Source organism: Electrophorus electricus, chromosome 12 (assembly GCF_013358815.1).
Source record: "Electrophorus electricus isolate fEleEle1 chromosome 12, fEleEle1.pri, whole genome shotgun sequence".
Taxonomy (NCBI): domain Eukaryota; kingdom Metazoa; phylum Chordata; class Actinopteri; order Gymnotiformes; family Gymnotidae; genus Electrophorus; species Electrophorus electricus.
Genome location: NC_049546.1, coordinates 2,297,456 through 2,309,712, shown reverse-complemented (window position 1 = coordinate 2,309,712; position 12,257 = coordinate 2,297,456). Strand labels below are relative to the sequence as shown.

Here is a 12,257-nt window from a genome sequence, read left to right as displayed (position 1 = left end):
AATCGAACCCTCACTGCTTTTAGAGATCAGGCGTAAACAGAAGCTCTCCTGTAGCTGGATTAACTGACTGAACTGAATTAGGTTCTGAGGACTGAATGGAACCAGTGAGAAGCCTGCACAGACTGCCACTTACACCAGTCTGACGTCATCTGTTTTTAACAGACCCTTTGTTTATTTTTGGGTTTCTTCTTTTTCCTGTGCTTGCTCGTTCAGAAGCAGTGTAGTGGATGTCTGAGCCATGACAGGACAGCAGTCTCGGCGCCTGCGATCACACCTGCCCACTCGGGTGAGAAACCCAGCCGAGAACCACCAGAAACGGGATTTTGGAGCTACTGATGAATGCAGGTCCATCCAGGCCCGGACTCCCTTCCCACTTCCTGAAGGGTTTGTCTCTGGTCCATGTTCTCAGAAATGACCAGAAAAGCTTCAAAGTCCAGGTTGAAGCAATTGGCTCAAACCTGGTGCTGCATTTCACAAGGTTGCACTGTCAGCCTGAAGCACTTTGGTCTCCTTTATTCGAACCCGGTCAACACATACTTTCCTTTACTGTATTCACTTTAACATCTAATTACCTCGATATGCAACTGCTGTGTCATAACTACACACCATAGCTACATATTTCTCATCCCAAGATTATGCGAGACCTCTAGCCTCTACATATTTCTCATCATCGATATATTTCTCATCATGAGATTATGCGAGACCTCTAGCCTCTACATATTTCTCATCATCGATATATTTCTCATCATGAGATTATGCGAGACCTCTAGCCTCTACATATTTCTCATCATCGACATATTTCTCATCATGAGATTATGCGAGACCTCTAGCCTCTACATATTTCTCATCATCGACATATTTCTCATCATGAGATTATGCGAGACCTCTAGCCTCTACATATTTCTCATCATCGACATATTTCTCATCATGAGATTATGCGAGACATCTAGCCTCTACATATTTCTCATCATCGACATATTTCTCATCATGAGATTATGCGAGACATCTAGCCTCTACATATTTCTCATCATCGACATATTTCTCATCATGAGATTATGCGAGACCTCTAGCCTCTACATATTTCTCATCATCGACATATTTCTCATCATGAGACGGCCTGGGTACTCGACCCATTTTAAATGACCATATCAAATGAAATCATTTCCCCATTAGCCTGTCCTTTTCCGTCTGTTAAATATTCACGTCCAGCCCGTCTCAGCGGTACCTCCAGCGTGGGCACGCCCTTGTTGGCGGGAAGCGCGTGGTCCCTCAGGGCCTTCTCCTCTTCCAGGAAGCCGCTCTCCCTGCCATCCACGGAGGGCCGGAAGAGGCCGTAGTTCAGCACGTCCCTCAGGCTCTGTGTCAGCGTGCACAGGATCTGCTGCTTCGCCACCCACACCGTCGCGTCCGGATCAAACCGTACGGACTTCTGCCGGAGGCACAGAGGGAGAGAGGCGTGGTCCTGTGGGGGCTGCGCAGGTGTGTGTAGTAGACGCAGCAGCGTAAGTGGTGTGTGTATTGTAACGCGTGGGAGGTGGAGAGTGAACACACGTTCGAAGTGACGACGCCATTAACTTTGGAAGCCATAAAGAACAAATAATAAATAAATAATACGTTTAATGACTGACACAGAATAACAATACAAACTAGAATGAAGAACATAGAGGCTAGGAGAAGAGTAATATGATAACAGGCTGATGGCGAGAAATGGGCAACAAGGGATTTAAACATTAAGGAAAGACTAACGGAGAACAACGAGGAGGTATGAAACTAGGACGTGCAGGGAGAACACTGAACCGGACTACGCACGAGAGACAAACCACACTCAAGACCAAAAACACAGGTAATCATAGCTCAAAAGAAAACCAGACAACACCTGCGTATATACAAACGGGAAGAGAAAAGAAACAGAAGTGAAGTGACAGAACACCGGACGAGGGAAGAAAGCGGAATCAGACAAGCAAATACTAATGTGGAAAACAGCAGAGAGAAAAACACAGCGACAGCACAACATCCTAGCGAACATGAACAGGGAAAGTAACATAGAGGGTAACCGGACCTGGAATGTGAGGAGAAAATCCATGGGAACAAAGAAGCACAAACAGGATATATCAAAACAATAACCAACAGACAAGAGACGCAGGAACAAGGTTCACAAAGGACCACAATTACGGACAAACTAGGAACAGCTGGAGATAAAGGGGAGGAGAGAGGGAACTGAAGAAATACAGACTAGAAACAGGCGAAAACTGGAAAACATGGAAGTGACTAGGTTGCCAGGGAATGTTCCGGTCTGTGGGTGTGACATGTATAAATGTGTAACACGTGGTGCCCGAGTGCCGCAGGGCATGGAGCAGGACGCTCAGACTTCCTCGACGTAGACCAACATTTATTCAAACACAACATAAAGGACAAATGTGGCATTCACGTGAAAACACAAGCAAACAGTGAACATGAGCACACTAACGCTAACGACTTTTAACATTTAACACGATATTTAAACAAACAGTCAAAACTCGATACATATAGTTACAAACGCTACAATAACAATGACCAACGCACCGCACACCACGACACGGGTTTAAATACACAGAGAAGACAAGGTGCAGGTGTGTGCAGGTGTGGCCACAAACATCCTCCCAAGTCCCGTGGCGGGCCAAGCCACGTGCCTCGCGGGAGGCGAGCATTCCGTGACAGAACCCCCTCCCAAGGAGCACGGCTCCCGACGCGTCCGTCCAACGAACGCGAACCTCCGGGCGCCGTGTACACGTAAACATAAACAAACAGCACGGCAGTGCCCGGCGACCACCCAGTACCAGGCAGGCCAGGTGCGTCCAGCAAGGGAGACCTCGCTGAGAGAGGGAGAAAGGCAGCTTCCCTGCCTCTCTCGAGGCGGTCCGGTACACCGCACAAAACGTTGCGCCTGCACAAACAAAAGGCGCAAACACAAACGCACAATAGCGCCCGCACAACAACACAAGGCGCTGTGACATGCCACCAGCCATCTCCGCAGGCGGCTTGACGTGTTCGTGGCCTCAACGGACACGCGGGGGTGCACGTCCGCCCCGGTTCCAGACGTGCTACCTCCCATAACGGTCCTCCTCTCTCCTGCCGCTTTAGGAGCATCCCAGAGGCAGTTTGCCTCCGGGGCTTTGGGCAGACCCTTCCAGCCTCGTGGCGAGTCCACTGAGGGGAAGGGACTCAGGAGATCCCGCTGGCTCCACGCGACCGCCCTCTTTCTGGTCGTCGTGGTGCCCCTCGGTCCTCCTCGGCCCAGGCTCAACAGCCTCAGTCCCCCCTAAGAAATTCCTTAGGTGTTCCCTTCCGTCTCCGGAGAAGACACGGATAGCGATCGCAGCCCACTCCCCAATATCCTGGGATCCAGGCAGCAGTGCAGGGGGTGTCCACGCACCTCCTGCTAGGAAGTCTGTTCTTTGTCAAGGGAGTAGGCGTCCTGAGGTGGTTGGTCATTCTCTAATGCATGATGGTCTGAGTGCCACAGGGCATGGAGCAGGACGTACAGACTTCCTCGACATGAACAAACATTTATTCAAACACAACATAAAGGACAAATGTGGCATTCACGTGAAAACACAAGCAAACAGTGAACATGAGCACACTAACGCTAACGACTTTTAACATTTAACACGATATTTAAACAAACAGTCAAAACTCGATACATATAGTTACAAACGCTACAATAACAATGACCAACGCACCGCACACCATGACACGGGTTTAAATACACAGAGAAGACAAGGTGCAGGTGTGTGCAGGTGTGGCCACAAACATTCTCCCAAGTCACGTGGCAAGCCAAACCACGCCTCGCGGGAGGCGAGCATTCTGTGACAAAATGCAGCAGTACGAGTGGTGTGTGTAGTAAACAGCAGTACAAGTGGTGTAAAAAACATAGTTATCACACCAACTGTCTAAACAATATACAGTCATCACCCTAACTGTATAAAGAACATATAGTCGACAATGACTGCGTAAAGAAGATACAGTCATCACATTCACTGTCTAAACAACATACAGTCATCACACTAACTGTATAAAGAACATACATTCATCACATTGACTATATGAAAAATATAGTCAACACACCAACAGTGCAAAAAACATACAGTCATCACACTAATTCTGTAAAGAACAGTCATCACACTATCTAAACAATATACATTCATCACACCGACTGTGCAAAGTACATACAGTCATCATACTGACTATCTAAACAACATAGTCATCACACTAACTATATAAAGAAAATAGTCATAACACTGTATAAAGAACATAGTCATGACACTGTCTATCTAAACAACATACAGTCATCACACTAACTGTATAAAGGACATAGTCACCACACTATCTAAACAACATACAGTCATCACACTGACTGTGTGAAGAACATAGTCATTACACTGACTGCAAAGAAAATCACACTAGCTGTGTAAAGAACATACATTCATCACACTGACTATCTAAACAACATACAGTCATTACACTGACTGTGTAAAGAACATAGTCATCATACTGACTGTATAAAGAATATTCAGTCATCACACTATCTAAACAACCATTCATCACACTGACTGTGTAAAGAAAATACAGTCATCACACTTTGTAAAGAACATACAGTCATCACACTGAATATCTAAAAAACATACAGTCATCACACTGTGTAAGCAACGGTCATCACACTGACTGTGTAGAGAACATACATTCATCATGTTCACTGACAGTCATCACACTGATTGTATAAAGAACATACAGTCATCACACTGACTGTGTGAAGAACATATAGTCATCACACTGACTGTAAAGATCATAGTCATACTGTCTAAACAATATACAGTCATCACACTAATTGTATAAAGAACAGAGTCATCACACTGTATAAAGAATACATTCATCACACTGACTAAACAACATAGAGTCATCACAATGACTGCATAAAGAACATACAGTCATCACACCAATTGTGCAAAGAACATACCTTCATCACACTGACTGTGTAGAGAAAATAGTCATCACACAATCTGAGCAATACTCAGTCATTGCACCGACTGTGCAAAGAACATACAGTCATTACACTGACTAAACAACATAGTAATCACACTAACTGTATAAAGAATTACAGTCATCCCACTGTGTAAAGGACATAGTCATCACACTGACTATCTAAACAACATACAGTCTTCACACTAACAGTGTAAAGAACACACAGTCATCACACTGACTGTATAAAGAACATAGTCATCACACTAACTGTCCAAACAATATACAGTCATCACACTAACTGTATAAAGAACATACAGTCATCACACTGACTGCATAAAGAACAATCCTACCAGTAACTGTATAAAGAACATACATTCATCACACTATCTAAACAACATACATTCATTACACTAACTGTGTAAAGAACATACAGTCATCACACTGACTGTGTAATGAACATAGTTATCACACTGACTATCTAAACAACATACAGTCATCACACTAACTCTATAAAGAACATACAGTCATCACACTGACTATCTATACACATACACTCATCACACAAACAAAGCACCAAGACTGGCATAAAACACCTACATCCATCACCAACTTCTTATTGTTGATGTTTTTTTCTAAACAGTTACAAAGTTATTAACATTTAAAACAATTTAACATATTAAAATAGTAGTTTTAATAGCTATTAAACATGCTAATAGCTATTTAACAGCTATTAAAATCATGCATTGGAGAAAATGCTCTAATGCTTTCCTGTCTTGTCCTGAGTGTCTGACGCCTTCTGTCTTTTTCTCTGGAATGCTTTGGCCATCACGGTGTCCCCCTTACAGTGTGTCCAGTCCCAAACCCTTCATGTCCAGTGTCAGCAGTGGAGGGACTTACAGGCGTAATGTTATGCAAATGGTTTGCACAATAGCATCACTGTGCACAGAGTCCACTTACATCTGAGGTCTACATGCCACCAAACATGACTGATGCAAAGTGCAGCTTTTAAATGCAAATTTCCTCACATTCACATACTGAGTCGCATAATTGGATATAAGCTCTCTACCATGTGAGTTCTCAGAGCTGATTGGTATTCTGCACAATGTTTGTCTTCCAAAGCTCCATGATCACTTAGGGAAGCCGGACAAAGGAAAAGTCATCCTTTGTAGCACAAGGCAGAGACACGATGTCATGACCACAGACCTCAGTGGGGGTTTAACGCTGTGACCGCATAAAGCATGTTGGACACAGCAGCAGCCTCTCTGAGACATATGGACCCGTATGGACATATGGACCCATATGGACATATGGACCCATATGGACTCGTATTGACATATAGATCCATATGGACCCATATGGACATATGGACCCGTATGGACCCGTATGGACATATGGACCCGTATGGACATATGGACCCGTATGGACCTGTATGGACCCGTATGGACCCGTATGGACCCATATGGACATATGTTTTCCCTGCTGCAGAAGCGTGGATCTCTCTGACTCTGTCTGGGTCTCTCTGGGCCTGACTGGGCCTCTGTGGGTCTGTCTGGGTTGTGGTGGGGCATTCTGACTCTGTCTGGGTCTCTGCGGGCCTGACTAGGCCTCTGTGGGTCTGTCTGGCTTCTGACTCAGGCTCACAGCCAAGAGCTGGTACTCTAAGAAGCAGAAGACCATTTACTGTAATGTTATAACTCTGGCCAAACCACATGGCCTCTGCTGCCTGGGGCAAACTGCACTGAAAGTGTGTGTGTGTGTGTGTGTGTGTGTGTGTGTGTGTAGGAGGGTATGTGTGTGTATTTTTGTGTGTGTCTGTGTGGGTGGGTGGGTGGGTGGGTGTGTGCATGTGTTCGTGTGTGTGTGTTTGTGTGTGTGTGCGTGCATGTGTTCATGTGCATGTGTGTGTGTGTGTGTATATGTGTGCATTCTCACAGACTGCTGTAGATCAGGGATGACCACACATATGAGCATAGAGTCTCTCCGGTCCACATGCCCACGGCTGGAGTGTTCCTCTCTGGACCCATCCGACTCCGAGCTGCCGGAGTCCGAGCAACTCTGAGCCATCTCCTCCTCGCTGGACATGAGGCTCCGTGGCATAGGGAGCACTGACCACACACACACACACACACACACACAAGTATAAACATATCTAATAATCTAGAGCATAGCAGAGCTGTTTAGGAAGCACTTGCAATACAGCTATGAGCATTATAGCTAATACAGACACACACACACACACACACACACACACACAGACGGCTCTGACACACACTAATGCTTTTAGCTTGAGGCGCTTATGCCTGAATATGTCTGTGATATCAACTGTCATGAACTCCACTTACTTCCAGAGGAGTTTTTCCAGTCTGAGTCCTGGAGGACAGCAGAACTGCAGGAGAAGATCTTCTCCGCTCTAACACATCCACTTCCGCTCACCAGCCGCTCATCAACCCTGCCATGAGCGACACGTTCTGGAGTACGTCTGCCCCACCCCGCTAGTTCAGTACAAGCCACTCTCTCATCACACCTACCCCACACACTCGGACCTCGATTAGCTCCCCGTGCTAGATGAAACCAGAAACTCTACGGGGTGGTACATTTTCGGCAGCAGGGATAACAACTCCACTTTGGAATAAGAGAACATTACTGTGGACGGGATCAGGAGCAGCTAGTTTACGAGGCACTCGGAGCAGACAATAGCGAGCTCACACACCTGCTGGGCTCCGTTCTCGTGCCCAGAGAAAGCTGGCCAACTGCGCTCTAATTTTGCCTTTTGCGAATGTAATAGTCAAAGCTAAGCCAGGCTTTTGTGTGTAGTCTGTTAGCAGCGCGGGGACGTGCCCTACAGGGTGTGTGGCCTTGAAGCAGAAAGTGCCTCTTAGGTTTGGTAGACAATTTTAATAAAACAAGTTTTCAGACCACTTGCAGAGGCAGAACACTGAGATGATGAGCAAGTGGACAGAGAAACTTCTGGAATGCTTTCCACTGTATTCTTTTACCAATTGACATTAATGGCATGGAAATAAAGTTCTTTCTCCTTGAGTTCTGATGTCCTTTGAGCCAAACGTCTTTACGAGCTTCTCGGGCTCTGTGTTGTGTTTATGAGTTAACCATAAAGCAGAAACGTTCTCGAGACGCGCTACAGTAGGGTATTACAGACTGGGATTGTCCTTAGCGAGTACTGTGAGACACCTTCACATGTCCCAGGGGTTTGTGAGTGTGTGACGCATAGATACACAGAGGTCAGGATTACCTGGTGTGTGTGTGTCCTTATATTCCAAACGCCGGGCGAAGCTCAGGCAGGGGGCAGGGGAGCAGCGGTCAGGATGTCGGTGAGAGGGCTACACAGGAGCATGGCAACCTGCAGCACAATCCATGCCTAAATAAACACACACACATGCAAAAGGCTGCCATCAAGGAGACTCCACATTGGCTCCTCCACTCCTGATTGGTCCACGCCGGTCCCTCCGCTCCTGATTGGTCCGCACCGGTCCCTCCGCTCCCGATTGGTCTGCGCCGGCACTGCCTCTACCTCGGCACCTCACGCCCCTCATCACACGCACCTGTCTTGTTAGTTACTATGAATACCGAGCCTGTGCGTTCCCTTTTGGTTCTGCATGGTCCTGCTCCCCTGAGTTCTGAGCTCTGTGGATTCTGGGTGTTTGCCTGTCTGGTTTTTGAGTGTGGAACTGCTTGCGGTAGTTCTGTTAGCCTGTGGTCTTCACTGCTCTGTGTGGGTTATTGCAGTATCTCCTAGAAAAGCCCTAATCCACTTCTTCAGCCCCTGTTCCCTAACATCTGCACCAACTGAATCTGTTGCTTGCCCCATTTCAAGTGTTATTACCTTGTGGCCAGTACTGAAGACCTATGTAATGTGTGTATTTTCTAAAGATTGACAGACAGAAAGACAGAGAGAAAGAGAGACAGAACAGGAGAGAAAAACATTACTGGTGAAGTCAGCCCACACCATTAGCAGAGATCAGAACGGTAGGCCTGCAGTATGTGACTCCGATGAGACAACAATCAATTTCTGAGCAAAAAAGATGCCGACACCTAACAAAAACTAATTCGTAAAAGAACGTAAAACCTTCTGACAAAAACACAAGAGACAAATGGAGAATCACACGGAACCAGGTCATTGTCTCGGTCTGGGACTCATTTGACAAGTCCACAAACATAGCAGGATAAAAACCAGAGGCTGGAGTCGCTCCTCCCCAGTGTCTGGACCGGACAGCTGTGTCATTCATCACCGCTGTCATCTGCTGCTTCCTGCGCAACCCCTGCATGACCCCTGCGCAACGTCGGCACTTTGCCACTTTCACGCAGGTCTAGCGACAATTAAACCAGGGGCTGAGCCCTGAAATTCCCTGTGTGCGATTTAGGGGAAAGAAGGTGTCATTAGGTTGCACACAGACACACACACACGGACAGAGCTTCTTTTCATCCATACATGTGTCATGACGAGTCCCAGCCAATACCTTCATTATAAACACTCCACTTAAAGTTCTTATCTTACAGGAGTGGTGCAGAGCCTCTCACTAATGTCTGCTGACTCCCATGGAAATACACACAGTGCATCACGCTTGTGTTCTTCACTAGGAATGAGGAGCTGTGTGGAGACCTGGTTCCACTACTCAGGAAGGTGAGAGGCAACAGTTACACCCGTAAATAATGATGAAGGTCAAAGGTGAATGTCAAAGGTTAAGTGGACATTTTGGCTATCTTTTGTAGGCACATTTGGTGAAGAGGCTATTAAAATCTAACCATAAAATCTGAGAGAAATATGAGAGTTTCATGACAGAATTATTTTAAGGAGCAAGCTCCTCATGAAAATAGGCAGTTTTCTAAAAAAAAAATTAAAAAAATTTAAAAAAAAAAGAAATTTTTAAATAAAAATAAATAAAAACATCACAATTATTGGTATCCTTGAACTTTGACCTTTGTAAACTGTCCCTTCCCTGAGACAACAAGACTGAGTCTTCTGTGCTGGATCAGATGTAAGAACCCCTACTCTAAAGGGATGTCATTCTGACTCTCCTGGGCCACAGAGTCTTTGATCATTGCTCGGGGACCGGGGTCAAATGTCACCTTCGGGGGCTCCCCCCTCGTTTCCACATGGGTACTGACATTACCACCAGTTCCAGCTTTGTCGGTAGCCTCACAGGAAGTCAGGACATGGTGCAGAAAGCATGTTTGGAGAAGGGCTGCTGTGCTGGACTGCGGAGTCAGTGTAGCTTTATTGCGTGTGTTAGGAAGTGAGATTAAACCTTTGCACGTCAGTATGAACCAGCAGTACAAGCTCAGAGTTCCTGTTAAGTTCTGCATTCACTACAAAGTCTTGCATTCGACATTCAAATCCCTTAATTACCAAGATCTCACTGATCACTTGAAACATTTACAACACATCCTGGCATCTCCAATCAGCAGAGACAGGCCTTCTGTTGACCCTCAGCAGAGACAGACCTCCTATTCACCCCCAGTTGAGACAGAGCTCCTGTTGACACCCAGATGAGACAGACCTGTTCACCCCCAGCTGAGACAGACCTCCTGTTCACCCTCAGCTGAGACAGACCTGTTCATCCCCAGCTGAGACAGACCTCCTGTTCACCATCAGCTGAGACAGACCTCCTGTTAACTCCCAGTAGAGATAGACCTCCTGTTAACCCCCAGATGAGACAGACCTCCTGTTCACCTTCAGCTGAGACAGACCTGTTCACCCCCAGCTGAGACAGACCTCCTGTTCACCCCCACATGAGACAGACCTCCTGTTAACCCCCGGCAGAGACAGACCTGTTCACCCCCAGCATCACAATGGTATATGAATGTAGTACTGTTAGGAATAATTTAATTAATGTATTGTATTATGTACATAAGGAAATTTTGCCTACTTAAAAAAATCACTTCTCTTCCACTCATGTAGTTACTATAACTGCATCTATTCCGAAATAAAACAATCAGTCTAAAGTGATTAAAATGACCTGTGTGTATCTGTTGGTGCTGATCTGCTGTTAGCATATTAAGGCCGTTGATGCTGTTGGATGTTTCAAAGGTCATTTAAGAGTCCTCCTGCTCTGCGACATCACACTTTTAATTCAGAGTTTAGTGCAAATAGACTTTAGGAGATGTTTAGCCCATTAAAAAAAACCCAGGGCAGGAAATCGCCATTTCAGCACCATGGATAGCTCCACATATGGCTCTCTCTCTTAGATACACACACACACACACAGCAGGACTGAAGAACATTCTCAGAGAGAAAGCCCTCCAGAGGTCTGTGCTATTCATCCAACCCACAAAGAAAAGCTTTAATATTTCGTAAACAAGTTATCACCCAGGAGTGCTGAAGATTTAATACCAAAAGCCGATTCATATCTTGACAATATTGCAAATTTAACAGCCGACTTAATGTGCGGCCTCATAAAAGAGAGAAAGAACTGAGGGTAAGTCCATAATGAAATAAACGATGACAGTGAGGATAGTGATAATGGTAGAATATCTAAAAGGCTGAGGAGTATGTGTGTAGAGGAACTTAAATGAGCAGAGAGCTTCATATGGGCCATGTGAGCTGGGAGAGAGGGAGAGAGAGAGAGAAAGAGAGAGAGAGGGGGGGAGGGATGGAGAGAGAGAGAAAGAGAGAGAGAGGGGAGGGATGGAGAGAGAGAGAAAGAGAGAGAGAGAGAGGGGGGTTGGATGGAGAGAGAGGCAGTGAGAGAGAGAGGGAAGGAGGGAGAGAGAGAAAGAAAGACAGAGAAGGACAAAGATAGAGAGAATGACAACAACAAAGAGCAGGAGAGAAAAGATAAATGGAGGGTTGGGAGGTGGGGGAGGGGATCTGTGAGGGGAGAAAAGATAGATGAAGAAAGACAGGGAGAGGGAGGATAGAGAAGGGAGGACAGAAAGAAAACAGAAAGAGAAAGAGGGAGACAGAAGGAGAGAGAGGGTGAAAAAAGAACAGAGAGAGAGCGAGAGAGAGAGAGAAGGAAAGGGGGAGGGAGGTAGAGAGAGAGGGAGCGAGGGATGGAGAGAGAGAGAAAGAGAGAGAGCGAGAGAGAGAGAGAAGGAAAGGGGAGGGAGGTAGAGAGAGAGGGAGCGAGGGTTGGCCTGGATCGGCGTCCGCTAGTCTTACCCCAGGTGACTTCAAAGCAGCAGCACGCAGCAGTGTTCAAACGGGGCAGAACAGATACCCCAACGTTCAGCACGGCACAGGCAGGGCAGCTACCAGCATGTGACTGGGGTAGTTTCTGCACACCAGCAGAGGGCAAACG

General features: G+C 46.2%; 1 protein-coding gene across 1 annotated transcript in view; it reads right to left on the bottom strand.

Moving 5' to 3' along the window:
* The window catches only part of shank2b (SH3 and multiple ankyrin repeat domains 2b), an 80,509-nt gene extending 73,106 nt beyond the window's left edge, over positions 1–7,403 (bottom strand). The window contains exons 1-3 of the mRNA XM_027017187.2: positions 7,341–7,403; positions 6,931–7,103; positions 1,226–1,429 (exon numbers count right to left, since the gene is read on the bottom strand). Of these exons, the coding sequence (XP_026872988.2) occupies positions 1,226–1,429; positions 6,931–7,103; position 7,341 (378 nt within the window). The 5' untranslated portion in view covers positions 7,342–7,403. The remainder of the gene's footprint in view (positions 1–1,225; positions 1,430–6,930; positions 7,104–7,340) is intronic.
* Positions 7,404–12,257: the final 4,854 nt, after the last annotated feature.